We start from the raw sequence: 26,027 nt of genomic DNA on the forward strand, positions 1-26,027 counted from the left end.
AGCCTCTGGTGGCTGCCTAGTGGGAAGAGTTGGGTACATGGGGGATAACTTTCGGGGAGACTAAGCATATGGTCTCCATGTATGCCGACCATACCCTAGTGTACATTCGCAACCGGCGCAGTCGGTGTCTATCCTTCATACCGTGCTGCGGAGGTTCAGGGATGTCTTGGGTCTCTGTTTAAACCCAGGGAAATCTAAACAAATCCCATTGGGGAGCCTGGCATTGGGTCCAATGGAAGCAATGAAATGAAATGAATGAAATGAAAAAAGATTTGTAAAGCGCATGGCTGCCCGAGAGCGTCCCAACGCAATGCCCTTGGGAGACTGAGGGAACTAAGTATCTGGGGATCCAACTGGCGACTGCGAACCTCTCCTTTATAGAACCTAATTTGGGTAAAATGGTGGAGGGTATACATGGCTCCATAAGATTTTGAAAAGACTTACCTTTGTCCCTTATGTGTCGAATAGCAATATCAATAATTATTATTCTGCCCTGATGCCTATACGCACTACAACACTCCTAAGAGGAGTCCCCCGACACTGTTTCCAAGCATTTGATGGGCTGCTGGTGGAACTCTTGTGGACCTTTAAACACAAACATGTATGTCTAACAATATTACAGAGGATATGGAAAGTGGGGGGCTGGAGGTACCCTGCCTATAACTCTATTAATGGCCTCCCTACTTCAACACACGGTCCATGGGTTGGATAATGACATTTACTGGGAAAAGTAACTCCTAGCAGACACGTAGGTAACCGCTCTCTACCAGTACTCCTGATGCTAGGATCTGGAGTTCCTACTTCCTTTCCTTACACTATACAGCATGTAGCCGCTGCATGGGAGTCCAAGGTTCGAAGAGTGGTATGACGTGCGCCCTATGCCCTGGGTATGCCTTTGTGGGTGGTGAAGCCCTTCTTGTGAATTGCAGACTCCATGTCGGTGCAGAGATGGAAGGAGGGTAGGTGCCAGCTAATGGGAGACCTCTACGACAATGGACGCTTTATAAGCCGGGGATGCAGAGGCTTCCTACGTTCTGGGTGCGGGGCAGATCTAGCAATATGAGAAGATCTCACAAGTGACTCAGGTGATTTGGCCTTCCATCCCGCGGAACCTGCCTGCACCAATATACTGAAACTAGTGCTCTATAAGGTCCAGGGAAGAAGAATGGTGTCTCATCTATGATGACCTTACAGGAAGGTCTCTTCATGCACAGGCAAAGTGGGATGCTACATTTGGGGAACTCCTAACTGAGCGTGAATAGATAAGAGTCCACGAGGGGGTCCGAATGTAATCTCTAATGCGTGATTTAAAATTGTCCAATGCAATTTATACATCAGATATACCTTACCCTGCGGATGCTATGTAGAATCTACCAGGATAGCTGGCACGTCTGCCCACATTGTGGTGCGACAGAGGCTGAATTTCTACATATAGCATGGACCTGCCCAACCCAGACACCCTACTGGGAGACTATACTTTGATGTTTAGAAGGAGCTACAGGTTGGGTGGTGCCCAGAAATTTTGAACTGTGTTGCTGGGGCTGCTTCCTGCCCGAAAATAAAACTTTAAGGCGAAGATTTGTACTGTTGGGATTGGTAACAGCAAAAATAAGCATTGCAATTGCGTGGATATGCCCCACGCGCAGTGGGCTGCGGCATAGCGGAAAGACATGTGTGAGTGGGTGACTGCGGAAGCGGTCTGAATGAAGCATGTCCGAAAGGATGAACAACTTGAAGACAATCTTAGAGCATGGGCATCTGTGCTAGCAGACTTATGAGACCCCCAGACCCAGGGTGAGCCCGAGGATACATATGCGTAGGTGGCGTGAATGCTCCCAATGCCTGGACTGATGGATGGTTTATGATAGGAAGACATTTGAGCCACCCTGCGATATCTAAGATGCACATAAACAATACGACCGACAGAAACTTGGGAGATTTTGACACAGATAGGGGAGGGGTATTGGGGGGAGGGGAAGTTACATGGTTTCATGTTGGTATGAAAATCTATGGAGAGAGCTAAGGGAGAGGATTTCCCTACAGACCGTATAATGTCCCTGCAAAAGATCCTGTTTGCTGTGCTATGGAGTGAAGGGAAGGGAGCCGGGAAGATTAATATCTATTTTGTGCCTCCCTGTATTAAAACTGCTTGTCTGTGATTCTTAAAAGCCAATCGAGTTATTTAAAAAAAACATTAGAATATGTTGTTTACAACCGGAGCCAATAGAGCACAATATAAGTTTCAAATGTAAAACAATATTTTTTTTGTCATCATAGGCAATCCACTTTTCGTTGACATTCAATCCATTTCTTGTGTAAATGTATTCTGTTTGCTTACCAGTTATTTGGTCACTGATCGTCAACTGTGGAGGAAACAAGCGAGATTTATTACCAGCTGCACCTACATAGTTCAATTGTTTTATTGTATGCTCTCTCATACAGTAGATTGAGCCTGCGGCTCTCAAGGTAAATAACAGACCTGAACGTTTCCTGCATAAGTTGGGACATTATGCTGAAAGTTCTTCCACCCATATGCAGGAGCACTTTTTCTGAACTTACACAATGCCAAGGTAGCAGGCTAGCAACTCTGACTGACTGCAATGTTTTAAAATATGAAAAAAACCTATCCATTGGGTCAGAAGCCCAACCCTAAATATTCATGGGCTCCACTGAATGCCCGTGATTACCAGTGGGTAATTGTTGAGTGTTAACATTCAAAGGTCCCTGCAGGCAGATGCCTCGCCAAGCAGCTGCCTCACATCTCGGTCAAGGGTGTCTTGTTTGTGCCCAAGACAGGGTCCTACATTCTGTCCTGCCAGGTAATGCGGCTGGATCATCCGGTGGAGGAATTCTTGGCAATATACACTCACACACATGTACCCTAGATGCACATAGGGCAGGGATTGCATAACAGGAGTAAGCATGATTACTATATTATTTTTATATGTCTACATATATACAGTGTTCTTGGCACCATGGTGGAATTATACCTATGCCTTAGTATTTTGGTGCTTGTAACCACCTTCATAGGCTTCTGTCTATTTATCCTGGCAGCACACGTACTCTATACAAGAATAACGGTTCAATAAATATATCGAAAGAACTTCCCATTGTGTATTCTCTGTATATTTCTCTGAGAGCAAGAGTGCACGAGTGCCTGAGCGAAAGGGTTCTAGATCTGTTATCACGATGCTGCACTATGCACTACCTGCACACCTCATTGAGTGCAAGTGCACAGATTCATGATGCAGCTCTAAGCGCATCCTGCATACCTCGTGCGAACAGCACACTCATACACAAGACAGCTCTATGAACTACCTGCACCCCCCTCATGTGCACAGAGCACACATTCACGACGCAGCTCTATGCACTACCTGGACACTCCCTCGTGTGCAAATTGCACACATGCACAACACATCTCTATGCACTACCTGCACACCTCCATGTGCACGACATACTACTATGTGCAACCTGTACACCTCCTTGTGTGCACAATGCACATGTGTATGACGCAACCGTATGCACATGCTGCACACCTTGTGTGCACAGAGCACTCATGCACAACGTAGCTCTATGAGCTACCTGCACACCTCTTTGTATGCACAGAACACACATTTACGATGCAGCTCAATGCATTACCTGCACACCCCCTCGTGTGCAAAGTGCACACACATGCACAACACAGCTCTATGCACTACCTGCACACCTCCATGTGCACGTCACAGCTCTGTGCGCAACCTGCACACTTCCTTGTGGGCACAGTTCCCATGTGCACAACGCTCCTCTGTGAGCCCCCTGCACACCTCCTTGTGGGCACAGTGCTCATATGCACAACACAGCTTTGTGAGCAACCTGCACACCTTGTGCGCACAGAGCACATATGCACAACGCAGCTCTATGAGCTACCTGCACACCCCCTCATGTGCACAGTGCACACATTCACAACACAGCTCTATGCACTACCTGGACACCCCTCGTGTGCAAAGTGCACACATGCACAACTCAGCTCTATGCACTACCTGCACACCTCCATGTACATGATGCACTACTATGCACAACCTACACATCTCCTTGTGTGCAAAATGCACATGTGAACAATACTGTTCTATGCACTACCTGCACACCGCCTAGAGTGCACATTGCACACATTCAGGAACCTGCTCTATGCGCTACCTGCATACCTCCTCGAGTGCACAATGCACAGGTGCATAATACTGTTCTATGCACTACCTGCACACCAGCTTGAGTGCACATCGCACTCATTCATGATGAAGGTCTATTGTAATTGTAATTGCATTTATATAGCGCTTACTACCCCTGACAAGACGTTGAATCGCTTTTCGGGGAGTGGCACCCTACTCTGCACTCCAAAGAGGATTAATGGTGAATTAGTATAGGGAGATATAAAATTAATTTGAGTGGTGGACACGTGGGATTATTTGTATTGCAATAGGATAGTGGAGGGATAGAAGAGGGAAGGCTTTGCATTTATATAGCGTTTGCTACCCCTGATGAGGTGTCAAATCGCTTTTTGGTGGGTAGCACACTATCCGGAACCATAATCCGGAACCCAAGAAGTATTAGTGGAGAATTAGTATAGAGAAATATGAAAGTAATTTGATCTCTATGCACAACCTGCATACCTCCTCTGTGCACGGTGAGCACATGCACGGCGCACCTCTATGCACAACCTGCCCATGACTCCTAATGTACACACATGCCAAAAACACATCTTGCTCATGACAACAACGCATTAGTATGTGCACTTTCCCAGTGGCAGCTGCCTCCGTGCACTTCCCACAAGTGTTTCAGGAGGATGCGGAGCGCTGCGCATTGCCCTGGCTCCAATGATGACCGTGTGCGCCCCTTGAAGTAATTGTGTCCGTGTGTGAGTGAGCCCACCGAGTGAAGCAGAACTAGCACTATCTTACTTGGTAAATGGACTTGTGTACAACCCACTCCCTGCAGGTAACCCTCCCAGGTGCCCTCCACGCATCCCTCTCTCCCGTGTTCAGCCCCGGGCACACCCCTCTCGCCAGCATTCAACAATTCATCCACACGCTGGAGCCTCAACACTGTCCCTCCCCCATGGGCATAGGAATACTTGTGGATTTGTATGTGGTGGAATGCTATGATTACTTAATTACTTTCGGTAATCCCCATTACTCTTAGTCCTACTCGACCTCGACCCAGTCATCACTCATGAGGTATCCCACAAGACAGGAAACAAAACAGGAAATGCTTTTAGGCTCCACCCCCCCTCCTGCCAGGTGCTATATTAATCCCAACCACTAGAAGCACATCCTGACACACCAAGCGGCAACGGCCTGGTAAATGTACTTGTATACTGCCGGTAACCATTTCCAGGTGCTCTCGCGCAGCCCTCTCTCTCCCATGTTCAGCACACAGCCCCGGGCACCCCCTCCCTCCAGCATTCAACGATTCATCCGCAGGCTGGAGCCTCACACTGTCCCTCCCCTTAGAGCACCCCCTTTTCACTTCCAGCGCCCAACTTTTCCCAGAGCTCTCTGCCTATTAACAAAAACACTTTAAAACTGGAACCAGGGACAGGGACTTGCAACTCTCTGCCTGTTATCACAAACACTAAACCCCACTACCAGGACCAGGGGGTGCAACTCTCGGCCTGTTATCACAAACACTAAACCCCACTGCCAGGACCAGGGGATGCAACTCTCTGCTGTTATCAAAAACACTGTAAGACCCACTGCCAGGACTAGGGGGTGTAACTCTTTGCTGTTATCAAAAACACTAAACCCCTCTGCCAGGACTAGGGGGTGTAACTCTCGGCCTGTTATCAAAAACACTAAACCCCTCTGCCAGGACTAGGGGGTGTAACCTCCGGCCTGTTATCAAAAACACTGTAAGACCCACTGCCAGGACCAGGGGATGCAACTTTCTGCCTGTTATCAAAAACACTGTAAGACACAATACCAGGACCAGGGGGTGTAACTCTCTGCCTGTTATCAAAAACACTGTAAGACCCACTGCCAGGACCAGGGGATGCAACTCTCGGCCTGTTATCAAAAACACTAAACACCACTGCCAGGCCTAGGGGGTGTAACTCTCTGTTGTTATCAAAAACACTGTAAGGCCCACTGCCAGGACCAGGGGATGCAACTCTCGGCCTGTTATCAAAAACACTAAACACCACTGCCAGGACTAGGGGGTGTAACTCTCTGCTGTTATCAAAAACACTGTAAGACCCACTGCCAGGACCAAGGGGTGCAACTCTCTGCTGTTATCAAAAACACTGTAAGACACAATACCAGGACCAGGGGGTGTAACTCTCTGCTGTTATCAAAAACACTGTAAGGCCCACTGCCAGGACCAGGGGGTGCAACTCTCGGCCTGTTATCAAAAACACTAAACACCACTGCCAGGCCTAGGGGGTGTAACTCTCTGCTGTTATCAAAAACACTGTAAGGCCCACTGCCAGGACCAGGGGATGCAACTCTCGGCCTGTTATCAAAAACACTAAACACCACTGCCAGGACTAGGGGGTGTAACTCTCTGCTGTTATCAAAAACACTGTAAGACCCACTGCCAGGACCAAGGGGTGCAACTCTCTGCCTGTTATCAAAAACACTGTAAGACACAATACCAGGACCAGGGGGTGTAATTCTCTGCTGTTATCAAAAACACTGTAAGGCCCACTGCCAGGACCAGGAGATGCAACTTTCGGCCTGTTATCAAAAACACTAAACACCACTGCCAGGCTTGGGGGTGTAACTCTCTGCTGTTATCAAAAACACTGTAAGGCCCACTGCCAGGACCAGGGGGTGCAACTCTCGGCCTGTTATCAAAAACACTAAACACCACTGCCAGGACTAGGGGGTGTAACTCTCTGCTGTTATCAAAAACACTGTAAGGCCCACTGCCAGGACCAGGGGGTGCAACTTTCTGCCTGTTATCAAAACACTGTAAGACCCACTGCCAGGACCAGGGGGTGCAACTCTCGGTCTGTTATCAAAAACACTAAACACCACTGCCAGGACTAGGGGGTGTAACTCTCTGCTGTTATCAAAAACACTGTAAGGCCCACTGCCAGGACCAAGGGGTGCAACTCTCTGCTGTGCCTGTTATCAAAAACACTGTAAGACCCACTGCCAGGACTAGGGGGTGTAACTCTCTGCTGTTATCAAAAACACTGTAAGACCCACTGCCAGGACTAGGGGGTGTAACTCTCTGCTGTTATCAAAAACACTGTAAGACCCACTGCCAGGACCAGGGGATGCAATTACAGGGATGAACATTTCGTAGTGCCTTGATTTATCGTTCAGCTATCAGTTCACCAGCGCTGGTCCCAGGCCCAAGGGTGAGGCCACGCATCAGTTGTGATGCAGAGGCAGGTGTCTCTAGCAGACCAACCACGACGCTTCAGCCCTCTCTCGACTTCATAAAGTGTGGCTGCTTCTCTTGGGGGCGTGAGCTGTCAGATATAAGTGTGTGTGTGTGTGGGTCCTTACCTCCACGGGTCTGCCCAGCGTGAGGTGCAGCACAGACAGCACAATGGCGACGGCTGTGGTGACGTCCATGGCGACAGTCTCAGGATAATGTCCTCCTCGGAGTCTCTCTTCTCTTCGTCCTTCACACTCCTTCTCCTGCCTCTCATGGGTCTTGGGGTGCCTTATAACAGCAGTCGGAGGAGCGGGGGGGGGGGGGGGGGGGGAGAAGGAGGGGGGCTGGGGGGATGAGGCGTCAGTTACCTCCCAGAGCAACACATACTTCCCGCTGCCCAGAAACGTGTGCAGCTACACGTCTTACAGAGCTCCATCGATAGCCCAAGGTCCTGCGGGGGTCAGGGGTCAGGGGTCATGCCCTAAGCATGCGTCAGCCCGAAAGGTGTGCACTAAAGCGGAGCGTCATCAGCTGACCTCTGAGCGTCATATTGGGTCTCAAATTGTCACAGTCTGTCACTCACCGGTCAGGTCAGCCGAAACTTGGACGTGGGGAAAGGATTAGTTACAGAAACAGGGAGAGGCACGTGAGAGAGTGCACGACCCCCCTCTGGGCTGGAAACCAGGGCATGTTTGAATGAGTATTTGATGCTTAATCACCGCCAGTGTACACCGCACAGGAATGTGCGTGCGTGCGTTGACGCAAAAAGAAAATTACCTTCTGGAAGCTACGTCAGTGTCTGCACGTCTGTCCAGGCCTCACCGAAAGCGATGGGATGGAATGCGCCAAGAGGCACAGAAATACTGCATGAAGCAATAGGTTTAAATGTATTTTTGCAATATAACATATGCAGATGTGAAAGGAAAGTATTTGTTTTCACGAATTCTTTGTGTTTACAGCATTACTTAAACTTGGGCTCAAGAAGCTGTGTGTTTATTGTTAGAATAATAACATATAATGATATATATATATATATATATATATATATATATATATATATATATATATATATATATATATATATATATTCACCAGGCTTCTCCAATTCCGCAAAGAAGATCGAGCCACACCGACCAGGTACTTTTCAATTACATTTATTATTAGGGCAAAAATATATATATATATCTAACAAGTAAATATATATACTTGTTAGATAATATATGATAGACATATCATAATAATAATAATTTTACAGTGAGAAATATGAATGTAAAATTTAAATCCTGCCGGGCACATTCAACATTCCATTTTTCAACGGTTGCTAAACTGAGTACCATTAATTTGGGCAATAGAAAATCTTCTCAAAGGCACTTTATAAGTGCAGTATGAAGCACTTAGGCCCCGATTCACAGAACTAACTTAAGACAAAATCCTCAACTTACTACTTTTGGTATTCACAGAAGTTAGGATTTTGTCTTAAGTTTGTCTTAAGACAGACTTAAGACAGACTTAAGACAGACTTAAGTTATGATTTTGTCTTACGTCTGTCTTAAGTCTGTCTTAAGACAAACTTAAGACAAAATCCTAACTTCTGTGAATACCAAAAGTAGTAAGTTGAGGATTTTGTCTTAAATTAGTTCTGTGAATCGGGCCCTAAGTAAAGATCCGATGAGTAGTATTTAACCCCTTCCATGCTGGTGACGAACCCCAGTCGTCACGCTCCACGGTGCTCGTGTGCTGATGACGGCTGGGGTTCGTCACGGCCCCGCCCTGTTCGTTCGGCGGCCGCACAAGGGGGGAATCGCGGCCGCACGGAAGGGGTTAAAGGACCAGAGTAGGTTACTTTGTATTTTGGAAACAAATTTTGAAATTAATAAGCGGCTCATTAAGAGTACGGCCCACCTCCCACTCCCAAGAAGGAAGTTACAAATTGGGTGTGATTATAGACAACTCACTTACCCTTGAATCCCATGCCAAAAGAGTTGCTGGCACTTGCTACGGCCGCCTACGTTCTCTTAAACCCATTCTTGGCTTCTTTGAACCCTCCATCCGTCAGACAATCGTCCAAGCTATGGTCTTATCCCATCTAGACTATTGTAATGCCCTTATGCTTGGTTCCAACCTGACAGTCACTAACATACTGCAAAGGGCTCAGAACGCTGCTGCCCGCATTCTGTTCGGACTGCCGAAACGCTGCCATACCTCCCAGGTTTTGCGCAGGCTGCATTGGCTGCCTGTCTGCATTGGCTGCCTGTCAAACAACGCATTCAATTTAAAACCCTTTGTTTCATTCATAAAATGCTCTATTGCCTTGGCCCCCAAATCTTGCAGGGACTCTGCTCCTTCCATGTCCCGTCACGTGCTCTCCGCTCTGTGGACCTTTCTCTTGCCTGTACCATCAAGATCCGGAGGTGCAGAGCCGGGGGCCGGTCATTTAGGTATCTGGCCCAAAACCCTGGAACTCTATCCCTTTAAGTGTGCGTACTACTACTAACCATCTACTCTTTCGAAAACACATTAAAACCTGGTTGTTTTCTTCTGTTTAGGGTTCCCCTGTGAGCTGGCACTCTGCCGCCTCCATTCTGGCCGTCCTGTAATTAGGCATGTCCGCAAGCGCTGGGACGCACTATTGCTGGGGTAGCCATGCGCTATATAAACATACTATAACATAACATAACATAGCACCGCCGTACTCGCAGTGGAGGTCCGACCACCGCCACACTACGGGCCCGCCCACAGTATTACGAGTGGGGCAGTCATACCGCCACAGGACTGCAGTGTACGCCGGGCATTCAGAATCCCACGGCAGTCACACAGCGGTCAGGGACCTGCAATATGCTGGTGGTGTTGCTGCAGCACTGCAGAGCATATTATGAGTTGGTTTTCCACCTCCCCGTTTACGGTGGTAAGTCTGCCATTAAAAGAGTGGCAGAAAGGGAACTAAGGAAGCCCTAAGTGGGCCCCCTGCAACTCTTGGGGGTGCGTGAAAGGGGGCACCTGTTGTGCTCCTGAATTTCATCCTCCCCATTTTCTGCATGGTGTGGCATGCATGCCACACCGTGCAGGAACATGTAGTGGGAGGACTCATGGCGGCGGTCTTCATGAGCCCAACAGACCACCGCTATGAGACCGCCGTTGCATCGCATGCCATGCATTACAGTCGTAATCCGGTGGGCAGTAGTACCACAGCTTTGGCGGTCCTCCAGCAGAAAGCACGGGGGTGGTGCCATTTGAGGACGGCCACAGTTGTAATAATTTCAAAAAGGGGGTGGTGATGGACAGAGTATCTGAGTTAATCAGAACACTCCTACCCAGTCAACAGATCAGGGCTTGATCCATCACCGTTTTTTTTTAGCTCACTGCACCATCCCAGTTCAGAACCTGGCTATATGCAAATTAGTCTGTCCCTGGCCCAGTGCATCATGGGAACAGGGCAGACCAAACTACCAAGCCAATTCTTCACTGGAAAGGAAACAAGCTTCCGGGGACCGGTTTCTGGCATTACAGCCGTCTTCGGCCCGGCGTGCTTGAATCCTGATGGTGCAGTGAGCAAGGGACTCCTGTCTGAGCATACCCTTCCACACTCATGGTGGCCAAAATAATTTCAAAAAGGGGGTGGTGATGGACAGAGTATCTGAGTTAATCAGAACAGTCCTACCCAGTCAACAGATCAGAGCTTGATCCATCACCGTTTTTTAGCTCACTGCACCATCCCAGTTCAGAACCTGGCTATATGCAAATTAGTCTGTCCCTGGCCCAGTGCATCATGGGAACAGGGCAGACCAAACTACCAAGCCAATTCTTCACTGGAAAGGAAACAAGCTTCCGGGGACCGGTTTCTGTCATTACAGCCGTCTTCGGCCCGGCTTGCTTGAATCCTGATGGTGCAGTGAGCAAGGGACTCATGTCTGAGCATACCCTTCCACACTCATGGTGGCCAAAATAATTTCAAAAAGGGGGTGGTGATGGACAGAGTATCTGAGTAAATCAGAACACTCCTACCCAGTCAACAGATGATCCATCGCCGTTTTTTAGCTCACTGCAATATCCCAGTTCAGAACCTGGCTATATGCAAATTAGTCTGTCCCTGGCCCAGTGCATCATGGGAACAGGGCAGACCAAACTACCAAGCCAATTCTTCACTGGAAAGGAAACAAGCTTCCGGGGACCGATTTCTGGCATTACAGCCGTCTTCGGCCCGGCTTGCTTGAATCCTGATGGTGCAGTGAGCAAGGGACTCATGTCTGAGCATACCCTTCCACACTCATGGTGGCCAAAATAATTTTAAAAAGGGGGTGGTGATGGACAGAGTATCTGAGTTAATCAGAACACTCCTACCCAGTCAACAGATCAGGGCTTGATCCATCACCGTTTTTTAGCTCACTGCACCATCCCAGTTCAGAACCTGGCTATATGCAAATTAGTCTGTCCCTGGCCCAGTGCATCATGGGATAAGGGCAGACCAAACTACAAAGCCAATTCTTCACTGGAAAGGAAACAAGCTTCCGGGGACCGGTTTCTGGCATTACAGCCGTCTTCGGCCCGGCTTGCTTGAATCCTGATGGTGCAGTGAGCAAGGGACTCATGTCTGAGCATACCCTTCCACACTCATGGTGGCCAAAATAATTTCAAAAAGGGGGTGGTGATGGACAGAGTATCTGAGTTAATCAGAACACTCCTACCCAGTCAACAGATCAGGGCTTGATCCATCACCGTTTTGTAGCTCACTGCACCATCCCAGTTCAGAACCTGGCTATATGCAAATTAGTCTGTCCCTGGCCCAGTGCATCATGGGAACAGGGCAGACCAAACTACCTAGCCAATTCTTCACTGGAAAGGAAACAAGCTTCAAGGGACCGGTTTCTGGCATTACAGCGGTCTTCGGCCCGTCTTGCTTGAATCCTGATGGTGCAGTGAGCAAGGGACTCATGTCTGAGCATACCCTTCCACACTCATGGTGGCCAAAATAATTTCAAAAAGGGGGTGGTGATGGACAGAGTATCTGAGTTAATCAGAACACTCCTACCCAGTCAACAGATCAGGGCTTGACCCATCACTGTTTTTTAGCTCACTGCACCATCCCAGTTCAGAACCTGGCTATATGCAAATTAGTCTGTCCCTGGCCCAGTGCATCATGGGAACAGGGCAGACCAAACTACCAAGCCAATTCTTCACTGGAAAGGAAACAAGCTTCCGGGGACCGGTTTCTGGCATTACAGCCGTCTTCGGCCCGGCTTGCTTGAATCCTGATGGTGCAGTGAGCAAGGGACTCACATCTGAGCATACCCTTCCACACTCATGGTGGCCAAAATAATTTAAAAAAGGGGGTGGTGATGGACAGAGTATCTGAGTTAATCAGAACACTCCTACCCAGTCAACAGATCAGGGCTTGATCCATCACCGTTTTTTCGCTCACTGCACCATCCCAGTTCAGAACCTGGCTATATGCAAATTAGTCTGTCCCTGGCCCAGTGCATCATGGGAACAGGGCAGACCAAACTACCAAGCCAATTCTTCACTGGAAAGGAAACAAGCTTCACCACCCCCTTTTGAATCGTTTTGGCCACCACAAGTGTGGAAGGGTATGCTCAGATGTGAGTCCCTTGCTCACTGCACCATCAGGATTCAAGCAAGCCGGGCCGAAGACGGCTGTAATGCCAGAAACCGGTCCCCGGAAGCTTGTTTCCTTTCCAGTAAAGAATTGGCTTGGTAGTTTGGTCTGCCCTGTTCCCATGATGCACTGGGCCAGGTTCAGACTAATTTGCATGTAGCCAGGTTCTGAACTGGGATGGTGCAGTGAGCTAAAAAACGGTGATGGATCAAGCCCTGATCTTTTGACTGGGTAGGAGTGTTCTGCTTAATTCAGATACTCTGTCCATCACCACCCCCTTTTGAATCGTTTTGGCCACCACAAGTGTGGAAGGGTATGCTCAGATGTGAGTCCCTTGCTCACTGCACCATCAGGATTCAAGCAAGCCGGGCGGAAGACGGCTGTAATGCCAGTAACCGGTCCCCGGAAGCTTGTTTCCTTTCCAGTAAAGAATTGGCTTGGTAGTTTGGTCTGCCCTGTTCCCATGATGCACTGGGCCAGGGCCAGACTAATTTGCATGTAGCCAGGTTCTGAACTGGGATGGTGCAGTGAGCTAAAAAACTGTGATGGATCAAGCCCTGATCTTTTGACTGGGTAGGAGTGTTCTGCTTAATTCAGATACTCTGTCCATCACCACCCCCTTTTGAATCATTTTGGCCACCACTAGTGTGGAAGGGTATGCTCAGATGTGAGTCCCTTGCTCACTGCACCATCAGGATTCAAGCAAGCCGGGCCGAAGACGGCTGTAATGCCAGAAACCGGTCCCCGGAAGCTTGTTTCCTTTCCAGTAAAGAATTGGCTTGGTAGTTTGGTCTGCCCTGTTCCCATGATGCACTGGGCCAGGGTCACACTAATTTGCATGTAGCCAGGTTCTGAACTGGGATGGTGCAGTGAGCTAAAAAACGGTGATGTATCAAGCCCTGATCTTTTGACTGGGTAGGAGTGTTCTGCTTAATTCAGATACTCTGTCCATCACCACCCCCTTTTGAATCGTTTTGGCCACCACAAGTGTGGAAGGGTATGCTCAGATGTGAGTCCCTTGCTCACTGCACCATCAGGATTCAAGCAAGCCGGGCCGAAGACGGCTGTAATACCAGAAACCGGTCCCCGGAAGCTTGTTTCCTTTCCAGTAAAGAATTGGCTTGGTAGTTTGGTCTGCCCTGTTCCCATGATGCACTGGGCTAGGGTCACACTAATTTGCATGTAGCCAGGTTCTGAACTGGGATGGTGCAGAGAGCTAAAAAACGGTGATGGATCAAGCCCTGATCTTTTGACTGGGTAGGAGTGTTCTGCTTAATTCAGATACTCTGTCCATCACCACCCCCTTTTGAATCGTTTTGGCCACCACAAGTGTGGAAGGGTATGCTCAGATGTGAGTCCCTTGCTCACTGCACCATCAGGATTCAAGCAAGCCGGGCGGAAGACGGCTGTAATGCCAGAAACCGGTCCCCGGAAGCTTGTTTCCTTTCCAGTAAAGAATTGGCTTGGTAGTTTGGTCTGCCCTGTTCCCATGATGCACTGGGCCAGGGTCAGACTAATTTGCATGTAGCCAGGTTCTGAACTGGGATGGTGCAGTGAGCTAAAAAACTGTGATGGATCAAGCCCTGATCTTTTGACTGGGTAGGAGTGTTCTGCTTAATTCAGATACTCTGTCCATCACCACCCCCTTTTGAATCGTTTTGGCCACCACTAGTGTGGAAGGGTATGCTCAGATGTGAGTCCCTTGCTCACTGCACCATCAGGATTCAAGCAAGCCGGGCCGAAGACGGCTGTAATGCCAGAAACCGGTCCCCAGAAGCTTGTTTCCTTTCCAGTAAAGAATTGGCTTGGTAGTTTGGTCTGCCCTGTTCCCATGATGCACTGGGCCAGGTTCAGACTAATTTGCATGTAGCCAGGTTCTGAACTGGGATGGTGCAGTGAGCTAAAAAACGGTGATGGATCAAGCCCTGATCTTTTGACTGGGTAGGAGTGTTCTGCTTAATTCAGATACTCTGTCCATCACCACCCCCTTTTGAATCATTTTGGCCACCACAAGTGTGGAAGGGTATGCTCAGATGTGAGTCCCTTGCTCACTGCACCATCAGGATTCAAGCAAGCCGGGCGGAAGACGGCTGTAATGCCAGAAACCGGTCCCCGGAAGCTTGTTTCCTTTCCAGTAAAGAATTGGCTTGGTAGTTTGGTCTGCCCTGTTCCCATGATGCACTGGGCCAGGGTCAGACTAATTTGCATGTAGCCAGGTTCTGAACTGGGATGGTGCAGTGAGCTAAAAAACTGTGATGGATCAAGCCCTGATCTTTTGACTGGGTAGGAGTGTTCTGCTTAATTCAGATACTCTGTCCATCACCACCCCCTTTTGAATCGTTTTGGCCACCACTAGTGTGGAAGGGTATGCTCAGATGTGAGTCCCTTGCTCACTGCACCATCAGGATTCAAGCAAGCCGGGCCGAAGACGGCTGTAATGCCAGAAACCGGTCCCCGGAAGCTTGTTTCCTTTCCAGTAAAGAATTGGCTTGGTAGTTTGGTCTGCCCTGTTCCCATGATGCACTGGGCCAGGGTCAGACTAATTTGCATGTAGCCAGGTTCTGAACTGGGATGGTGCAGTGAGCTAAAAAACGGTGATGTATCAAGCCCTGATCTTTTGACTGGGTAGGAGTGTTCTGCTTAATTCAGATACTCTGTCCATCACCACCCCCTTTTGAATCGTTTTGGCCACCACAAGTGTGGAAGGGTATGCTCAGATGTGAGTCCCTTGCTCACTGCACCATCAGGATTCAAGCAAGCCGGGCCGAAGACGGCTGTAATACCAGAAACCGGTCCCCGGAAGCTTGTTTCCTTTCCAGTAAAGAATTGGCTTGGTAGTTTGGTCTGCCCTGTTCCCATGATGCACTGGGCCAGGGTCACACTAATTTGCATGTAGCCAGGTTCTGAACTGGGATGGTGCAGTGAGCTAAAAAACGGTGATGGATCAAGCCCTGATCTTTTGACTGGGTAGGAGTGTTCTGCTTAATTCAGATACTCTGTCCATCACCACCCCCTTTTGAATCGTTTTGGCCACCACAAGTGTGGAAGGGTATGCTCAGATGTGAGTCCCTTGCTCACTGCACCATCAGGATTCAAGCAAGCCGGGCGGAAGACGGCTGTAATGCCAGAAACCGGTCCCCGGAAGCTTGTTTCCTTTCCAGTAAAGAATTGGCTTGGTAGTTTGGTCTGCCCTGTTCCCATGATGCACTGGGCCAGGGTCACACTAATTTGCATGTAGCCAGGTTCTGAACTGGGATGGTGCAGTGAGCTAAAAAACGGTGATGGATCAAGCCCTGATCTTTTGACTGGGTAGGAGTGTTCTGCTTAATTCAGATACTCTGTCCATCACCACCCCCTTTTGAATCGTTTTGGCCACCACAAGTGTGGAAGGGTATGCTCAGATGTGAGTCCCTTGCTCACTGCACCATCAGGATTCAAGCAAGCCGGGCCGAAGACGGCTGTAATGCCAGAAACCGGTCCCCGGAAGCTTGTTTCCTTTCCAGTAAAGAATTGGCTTGGTAGTTTGGTCTGCCCTGTTCCCATGATGCACTGGGCCAGGTTCAGACTAATTTGCATGTAGCCAGGTTCTGAACTGGGATGGTGCAGTGAGCTAAAAAACGGTGATGGATCAAGCCCTGATCTTTTGACTGGGTAGGAGTGTTCTGCTTAATTCAGATACTCTGTCCATCACCACCCCCTTTTGAATCATTTTGGCCACCACAAGTGTGGAAGGGTATGCTCAGATGTGAGTCCCTTGCTCACTGCACCATCAGGATTCAAGCAAGCCGGGCGGAAGACGGCTGTAATGCCAGAAACCGGTCCCCGGAAGCTTGTTTCCTTTCCAGTAAAGAATTGGCTTGGTAGTTTGGTCTGCCCTGTTCCCATGATGCACTGGGCCAGGGTCAGACTAATTTGCATGTAGCCAGGTTCTGAACTGGGATGGTGCAGTGAGCTAAAAAACTGTGATGGATCAAGCCCTGATCTTTTGACTGGGTAGGAGTGTTCTGCTTAATTCAGATACTCTGTCCATCACCACCCCCTTTTGAATCGTTTTGGCCACCACTAGTGTGGAAGGGTATGCTCAGATGTGAGTCCCTTGCTCACTGCACCATCAGGATTCAAGCAAGCCGGGCCGAAGACGGCTGTAATGCCAGAAACCGGTCCCCGGAAGCTTGTTTCCTTTCCAGTAAAGAATTGGCTTGGTAGTTTGGTCTGCCCTGTTCCCATGATGCACTGGGCCAGGGTCAGACTAATTTGCATGTAGCCAGGTTCTGAACTGGGATGGTGCAGTGAGCTAAAAAACGGTGATGTATCAAGCCCTGATCTTTTGACTGGGTAGGAGTGTTCTGCTTAATTCAGATACTCTGTCCATCACCACCCCCTTTTGAATCGTTTTGGCCACCACAAGTGTGGAAGGGTATGCTCAGATGTGAGTCCCTTGCTCACTGCACCATCAGGATTCAAGCAAGCCGGGCCGAAGACGGCTGTAATACCAGAAACCGGTCCCCGGAAGCTTGTTTCCTTTCCAGTAAAGAATTGGCTTGGTAGTTTGGTCTGCCCTGTTCCCATGATGCACTGGGCCAGGGTCACACTAATTTGCATGTAGCCAGGTTCTGAACTGGGATGGTGCAGTGAGCTAAAAAACGGTGATGGATCAAGCCCTGATCTTTTGACTGGGTAGGAGTGTTCTGCTTAATTCAGATACTCTGTCCATCACCACCCCCTTTTGAATCGTTTTGGCCACCACAAGTGTGGAAGGGTATGCTCAGATGTGAGTCCCTTGCTCACTGCACCATCAGGATTCAAGCAAGCCGGGCGGAAGACGGCTGTAATGCCAGAAACCGGTCCCCGGAAGCTTGTTTCCTTTCCAGTAAAGAATTGGCTTGGTAGTTTGGTCTGCCCTGTTCCCATGATGCACTGGGCCAGGGTCAGACTAATTTGCATGTAGCCAGGTTCTGAACTGGGATGGTGCAGTGAGCTAAAAAACTGTGATGGATCAAGCCCTGATCTTTTGACTGGGTAGGAGTGTTCTGCTTAATTCAGATACTCTGTCCATCACCACCCCCTTTTGAATCGTTTTGGCCACCACTAGTGTGGAAGGGTATGCTCAGATGTGAGTCCCTTGCTCACTGCACCATCAGGATTCAAGCAAGCCGGGCCGAAGACGGCTGTAATGCCAGAAACCGGTCCCCGGAAGCTTGTTTCCTTTCCAGTAAAGAATTGGCTTGGTAGTTTGGTCTGCCCTGTTCCCATGATGCACTGGGCCAGGGTCAGACTAATTTGCATGTAGCCAGGTTCTGAACTGGGATGGTGCAGTGAGCTAAAAAACTGTGATGTATCAAGCCCTGATCTTTTGACTGGGTAGGAGTGTTCTGCTTAATTCAGATACTCTGTCCATCACCACCCCCTTTTGAATCGTTTTGGCCACCACAAGTGTGGAAGGGTATGCTCAGATGTGAGTCCCTTGCTCACTGCACCATCAGGATTCAAGCAAGCCGGGCCGAAGACGGCTGTAATGCCAGAAACCGGTCCCCGGAAGCTTGTTTCCTTTCCAGTAAAGAATTGGCTTGGTAGTTTGGTCTGCCCTGTTCCCATGGTGCATTGGGCCAGGGTCACACTAATTTGCATGTAGCCAGGTTCTGAACTGGGATGGTGCAGTGAGCTAAAAAACGGTGATGGATCAAGCCCTGATCTTTTGACTGGGTAGGAGTGTTCTGCTTAATTCAGATACTCTGTCCATCACCACCCCCTTTTGAATCACAGTTGTAATAAGGCCCTTAATCTCCATGATTCCAAAAATTCTAATAAAAATGAAACTGACTTTTTAAAATGTAATCTGATTCTCCTGTAAAGTATTCTAATGTTCTAGAGTCAATTTAGTACAAAATAAAACTACAGAAAAATAAATATATTATGAAATCATAAGTACAGATTACTACTAAACATTCCACATCATGCCACGGAATTCCACACCACACCACATGATTAAACTCTACAATACAAAATGTCATTCCACATAATTACTCTGATGCACAATCCCACTCCACATAATTGCAGTACACTAAATACCACATAATTACAATCCAGATGTTTCCAATACACACCATGCCACATAATGCAACTACACAAATTCACTCCATACATTACCTCTACGTCCCTCGTCCTCGACCCAGTCATCACTCATGAGGTATCCCACAAGACAGGAAACGCTTTTAGGCTCCACCCCCCCCCTCCTGCCAGGTGTTATATTACTCCCAACCACTAGAAGCACATCCTGTTTTGTTTCCTGTCGGTGGTTTACTTGATGGGAGACGCTTGGGTGAGTGCCGGGCACTTACCTGCTTCGCTTGTCCTGTGGCTGCCTCTTCTGCTGGGCTCTGGGGGCTCCCGTGGACCGTCGTGGGATGCTGTGGAGTTGGGCTGCTGGGCTTCCCTGTCTCCTTCTGGGCTTGGGTGGCCTGTGTTGCGTGGTTCCGCGGGTCTCCCTGTTCTTGATGCCCGTTTTCGTGCGTGATGACCGGTTCGAGTCCTCCGTTTCCTCTGGAGTCCGGTACCTTCCTGGTTTCAGCTTCTGGGTCTCATGGGCGTCTCTGGTGAGTAAAATCATGTCTCGCCATGAATGTGCCGGTCCTGCTGCACAGATGATCGGAAGCTCGGCAGCTCCTGTGAAGCGTGCCAGGGTGGATGATGATTGGATTAAAACGCCTTATCCTGGAGACGCTGTCGGATCTGAAGGCGAGCAAGAAGGCTGTTGGTGGTCATTCTGGTGCTGCTGATTATAACTCGGACATTTCCTCCTTTGATGATTCTGATGGGTCTTCTCTCCCTGCTGCTGAGCTTCAGGGCAAGTAAATTTCTAGGGATCTCTAGCCTGATTTCCTTTCCCATGTTCGGCTGAATATGGGGTTTCCTGATGCTTCTGCGCCCAGCACCTCTCAGTATTCGATCTTGCCGCGGTTTAGGGAGCCTGTTGCCTCTTCTCTACTGGTACACCCTTTTGTGTTGGATGTCCTGCTGAAGGAATGGAAGGACCCGGATCACATCGCCATGCCCAGGTTTATGTCCAAGCCATATCCTTTGCAGGATATGGCGGACTCCTTGCCTGATTCTGGCCCGGTGGACTCCGTTGTGGCCAGTCTTGTGCGGCGTCCTTCCATGGCGGATGATAACATCCTGAGGGACGGTGTGGATAAAAAGATCGATTCAGCTTTAAAGAAGTCTTATGCTGGCTCTCACCTTGCTATTCGATCTGGGATTTATGGGGCCTATGTTGCCCAGTCTTTGTTGTCTGATTTCAAGACCCTGTTTTCCACGATGCAGGAGGGTGGCAGCTGTCCGGACTTGCTGGAGTCCATGGAGCGCCAAACTGAATTCCTATCGGACATCGCCTTTGATTCAGTGAGGGCTTCTGCAATGTCCTGTGGTTCCTCCATTGCTGCCCATTGGAACCTGTTGCTACGGGATTGGAAGACGGACGCAGCTCAACGTTCCATAGCTTTGAGGTTGCCTTTCACTGGTACCCGTCTGTTCGGTGACTCTCTTGAGGATAAGCTGCATAAGGTCTTTAAGGAGCGCAAACATTCCTTGTCTTTTCGTCAGCTTCCGTCCGGTTGGGGTTCCTCCTTCTCCGGTGCCAGGTCATTCCGCCAGCCTTCCAGGTTTCAGCAGTCTTCCTTCAGGAGTCAGCGTGGCACTGGCCGGTCCTTTCCGCTGAAGTTTCAGAAGAAATCCCAGCGGGTGCTGGGTCTGGCCCGCAGCGTTCCTCACTATGCCGTCCAGGAGTTCGGTCTCGCTGGTGGTCCACCTGTGGTTGGTGGGAGACTTCGCCTGTTTCTTCCTGCTTGGCGTTTGACGACCTCCGACAAATGGGTGCTGGATGTGTTGTCTCGGGGTTGCTGGATCGAGTTCCTGTCCCCCCCCTGCCCCCCTCTTTCAGGGTGGTGGTGACTCCGACTCCTTGGGACGCCTCCCGCCGTCTGGCCTTGCTGGGGGGTGTTCATCTTTTGGTCAGCAAGCATGCAATTGTCCCTGTTCCACAGAGGGAACTGGGGATGGGTGTCTACTCCATCATCTTTGTGGTTCCGAAGATCACAGTGGGTTTCCGGGTGGTCATCAACCTTTGGGGTCTGAACTTGTTTGTGAAGAAGATCTCGTTTAAGATGGAGACTCTACAAAAGGTGATTCCACTGAGCCAGTCCCGGTGGGTGTTTTCCACTCTCGATCTCCAGGACGCTTATCTTCACGTTCTCGTGGCTGTGGGGGATCAGTGTTTCCTGCGCTTCTGCCTGGAGGGTCAGCACTGGCAATTCTGCGTCCTTCCTTTTGGTCTCCGGTCCGCCCCCGGGTGTTCACCAAGGTGGTGGCTCCCTTCTCCTGGGGCATCTCCATCTCCTGGGGGTGTCCGTGTTCCCCTATCTGTACAACTGGATGGTCCAGGCCCCATCTCTGGAGATCATGTCTCGCCACCTTCTCTTGACCATGACTACGCTAAGGGATCATGGGTTCTTGATAAACTTGCCGAAGTGTCACCTTGTGTCTGCCACCCGGAGAACCTTCATCGGGGCCGTGTTCAACTTGGTGCTGGACAAGGTGTTTCTGCCGGACTCCCGGATTCTTCGTCTCCAGTCGTTGTTGAGGAAGTTGTTGTCCCAAGCTGCGGCTCCCCTCCAGCAGTGGCTGGAGGTTCAAGGTCACATGGCTGCGTCTGTCTTCACCGTCCCCTGCTCAGACGTGAGTCCCTTGCTCACTTGGCCACTGGATTCAAGATAGCCTGGCTGATGAGGATTATGAATCCGAAACCGGTCCTAGGATGCTTGTTTCCGGTCCAGGGAATACATGGCTTGGCAGTTCGGGCTGGACTGTTCCCATGAGGCACAGGGTCAGACTGATTTGCATATAGCCATGTCTGAACTGGGGTGGCCGAGTGAGCTAAAGAATGGTGATGGATTAAACCCAGATCAGTTGACTGGGGGTGAGTGTTTGATTTGCTCAAACGCTCCGTCCATCATCCCCTTTTGTATCGCTTTGTTCGCCCTAAGTGTGGCAGGGTATGCTCAGACGTGAGTCCCTTGCTCACTTGGCCACTGGATTCAAGATAGCCTGGCTGATGAGGATTATGGATCCGAAACCGGTCCCAGGATGCTTGTTTCCGGTCCAGGGAAGACATGGCTTGGCAGTTCGGGCTGGACTGATCCCATGAGGCACAGGGTCAGATTGACTTGCATATAGCCATGTCTGAACTGGGGTGGCCGAGTGAGCTAAAGAATGGTGATGGATTAAACCCAGATCAGTTGACTGGGGGTGAGTGTTTGATTTGCTCAAACGCTCCATCCATCATCCCCTTTTGTATCACTTTGTTCGCCCTAAGTGTGGCAGGGTATGCTCAGACGTGAGTCCCTTGCTCACTTGGCCACTGGATTCAAGATAGCCTGGCTGATGAGGATTATAAATCCGAAACCGGTCCCAGGATGCTTGTTTCCGGTCCAGGAAAGACATGGCTTGGCAGTTCGGGCTGGACTGTTCCCATGAGGCACAGGGTCAGACTGATTTGCATATAGCCATGTCTGAACTGGGGTGGCCGAGTGAGCTAAAGAATGGTGATGGATTAAACCCAGATCAGTTGACTGGGGGTGAGTGTTTGATTTGCTCAAACGCTCCGTCCATCATCCCCTTTTGTATCCCTTTGTTCGCCCTAAGTGTGGCAGGGTATGCTCAGACGTGAGTCCCTTGCTCACTTGGCCACTGGATTCAAGATAGCCTGGCTGATGAGGATTATGAATCTGAAACCGGTCCCAGGATGCTTGTTTCCGGTCCAGGGAAGACATGGCTTGGCAGTTCGGGCTGGACTGTTCCCATGAGGCACAGGGTCAGACTGATTTGCATATAGCCATGTCTGAACTGGGGTGGCCGAGTGAGCTAAAGAATGGTGATGGATTAAACCCAGATCCGTTGACTGGGGGTGAGTGTTTGATTTCTCAAACGCTCCGTCCATCATCCCCTTTTGTATCGCTTTGTTCGCCCTAAGTGTGGCAGGGTATGCTCAGACGTGAGTCCCTTGCTCACTTGGCCACTGGATTCAAGATAGCCTGGCTGATGAGGATTATGGATCCGAAACCGGTCCCAGGATGCTTGTTTGCGGTCCAGGGAAGACATGGCTTGGCAGTTCGGGCTGGACTGATCCCATGAGGCACAGGGTCAGATTGACTTGCATATAGCCATGTCTGAACTGGGGTGGCCGAGTGAGCTAAAGAATGGTGATGGATTAAACCCAGATCAGTTGACTGGGGGTGAGTGTTTGATTTGCTCAAACGCTCCATCCATCATCCCCTTTTGTATCGCTTTGTTCGCCCTAAGTGTGGCAGGGTATGCTCAGACGTGAGTCCCTTGCTCACTTGGCCACTGGATTCAAGATAGCCTGGCTGATGAGGATTATGAATCCGAAACCGGTCCCAGGATGCTTGTTTCGGTCCAGGAAAGACATGGCTTGGCAGTTCGGGCTGGACTGTTCCCATGAGGCACAGGGTCAGACTGATTTGCATATAGCCATGTCTGAACTGGGGTGGCCGAGTGAGCTAAAGAATGGTGATGGATTAAACCCAGATCAGTTGACTGGGGGTGAGTGTTTGATTTGCTCAAACGCTCCGTCCATCATCCCCTTTTGTATCCCTTTGTTCGCCCTAAGTGTGGCAGGGTATGCTCAGACGTGAGTCCCTTGCTCACTTGGCCACTGGATTCAAGATAGCCTGGCTGATGAGGATTATGAATCTGAAACCGGTCCCAGGATGCTTGTTTCCGGTCCAGGGAAGACATGGCTTGGCAGTTCGGGCTGGACTGTTCCCATGAGGCACAGGGTCAGACTGATTTGCATATCGCCATGTCTGAACTGGGGTGGCCGAGTGAGCTAAAGAATGGTGATGGATTAAACCCAGATCCGTTGACTGGGGGTGAGTGTTTGATTTCTCAAACGCTCCGTCCATCATCCCCTTTTGTATCGCTTTGTTCGCCCTAAGTGTGGCAGGGTATGCTCAGATGTGAGTCCCTTGGTCACTTGGCCACTGGATTCAAGATAGCCTGGCTGATGAGGATTATGAATCCGAAACCGGTCCCAGGATGCTTGTTTCCGGTCCAGGGAAGACATGGCTTGGCAGTTCGGGCTGGACTGTTCCCATGAGGCACAGGGTCAGACTGATTTGCATATAGCCATGTCTGAACTGGGGTGGCCGAGTGAGCTAAAGAATGGTGATGGATTAAACCCAGATCAGTTGACTGGGGGTGAGTGTTTGATTTGCTCAAACGCTCCGTCCATCATCCCCTTTTGTATCACTTCACCGTCCCCTGGGCCAGGGTTCATCTGCGTCCTCTGCTGTGGCATGTTCAGAGGTGGGTCCCCTTTCCTGTCTTGGACTATGCTGTTCCTGTGCCTATATCTCTGGACATTGTTGCTGCTCTCCAATGGTGGCTGTATTCTTCCCACCTTTCCAAGGGGATGTGTATCCATCTGCCTCCCCCTCTGGTTTTGACCACGGATTTCAGCGCGTCCCGCTGGGGTGCGACTTTGGATCATCGGACGGTTCAGGTCCGTTGGCTCCCGTCGGAGTCGCGTAGGTCGTCTAATTGGTGGGATCTCTCTGCCGTGGAGCGGGCACTTCACTTCTTCCATATTCATCTGAAGGGTTGCCATGTCCTGGTGAGATCGGACAACACAGTGACGGCGGCCTACATAAATCACCAGGGCGGGACCCGCAGTTCTTCCCTGAATCTGGTGGCCTGCTCCATTTCGGATTGGGCGGAGCACCATCTTCTGGCCCACTCTGCTCAGCACATTCAGGGTGTGGACAACATGGTGGCGGATTCCTTGAGTCGGAGGTTCCCTTCGTCTCTGTCCCTGTGCCTGGCCAGTTCGGGACTCCGGATCTGGACCTGTTTGCCTCTCGGTCCAATGCCCTGGTTCCCCTGTTCTGCTCCAGGTCTCCGGAACAGGGCGCTTGGGAGGTGGATGCCTTGTCTCTCCTGTGGCCTCCTTGGTTTCTTTATGCCTTTCCTCCTTTTCCTCTGATTCCTGCCTTCTTGCTGAAGGTTCAGCGGGTGGCGGCTCAGGTGGTGGCTGTTCTCCCGCACTGGCCGCGGAGATCTTGGTTTCCTCTATTGCTGGCTGTGGGTCCTCCTGGATCCTTCCCCGCTACTCCTCTCCTCTGAGGTCCCCGTCTCCCTCCCTTCTGGTTCCTCTCACCTTGGCGGTCTGGAGGTTGAACGGTTGTCTCTTGGGGTCCGTGGTCTGCCTGACCACATTATATCTGTGATGCAGGCCTCTCGTAGTCAGTCTACTTTGGCTTCTTATGCCAAGCACTGGACTTCTTTTTCTGGGTGGTGTTCCTCCCTTGCTCTGTCTCCTACCTCTTGCCCTGTGTCTTCTGTTCTTCAGTTTTTTCTGGATGGCTTTCAGAAGCGCTTTGTTTTGTCTACCTTGCGGGGTCAATGGTCTGCTATCCGTGCCTTTCGGGATCCGGATTCTTTTCAACCTTCGGATGACTTGTTGGTTTCTCACCTCTTTCGGAGTTTCTCTCACTCTTCTCCTTCTGTCCGGTCTCTGGTGCCCCCTTGGGATCTCTCCTTGGTGTTGGGTGTTTTGCAGTCCTCCCCTTTTGAGCCTTTGGAGTTTGTGGACCTTAAGTTCCTGTCTTACAAAGTGGCATTTCTGGTTGGTATTACTACTGCGAGACGGCTGGGGGAACTTACGGCCTTGCGTTGTTCTTCCCCGTTTTTGCGGTTTCTGGATGACGCTGTGGTCCTCTCTTTGGATCCGGGTTTTCTCCCCAAAATCCGCTCTCGTTTTCATTCCTCTCAGGAACTGGTACTTCCTTCTTTGTGTCCTTCTCCTTCTTCTCCTTCTGAGCTCTTACTTCATTTCATGGATGTGAAGCGTGCCTTGTCTGTTTAGGTGGCTAGATCTGCGGGGTTTCGCTCCTTGACTCCCTCTTTGTGACCTTTGGTTTGGCTGGCCGGGGTAAGGCTGCCTCCCGGCTTACTTTGGGTCGCTGGATAAAAGCGGTCATCTCTC

The 26,027-nt window shown here is 50.0% G+C and overlaps 1 protein-coding gene across 2 annotated transcripts in view; it reads right to left on the bottom strand.

Annotated features, from left to right (window-relative positions):
• LOC144826366 (astacin-like metalloendopeptidase) overlaps nt 1-26,027 on the bottom strand; it is a 163,044-nt gene that overhangs the window by 82,217 nt on the left and 54,800 nt on the right. The window contains exons 1-2 of one of the 2 annotated variants that reach the window (XM_078684693.1): nt 7,488-7,589; nt 2,339-2,363 (exon numbers count right to left, since the gene is read on the bottom strand). In XM_078684693.1, the coding sequence (XP_078540819.1) occupies nt 2,339-2,363; nt 7,488-7,556 (94 nt within the window). In that variant the 5' untranslated portion in view covers nt 7,557-7,589. Of the gene's footprint in view, nt 1-2,338; nt 2,364-7,487; nt 7,590-26,027 lie in introns of those variants that run through there. The other variant, XM_078684695.1, reaches the window with a different exon arrangement.

The sequence above is a fragment of the Lissotriton helveticus genome, chromosome 3_2 (genome assembly GCF_964261635.1).
Source record: "Lissotriton helveticus chromosome 3_2, aLisHel1.1, whole genome shotgun sequence".
NCBI classification, from domain to species: domain Eukaryota; kingdom Metazoa; phylum Chordata; class Amphibia; order Caudata; family Salamandridae; genus Lissotriton; species Lissotriton helveticus.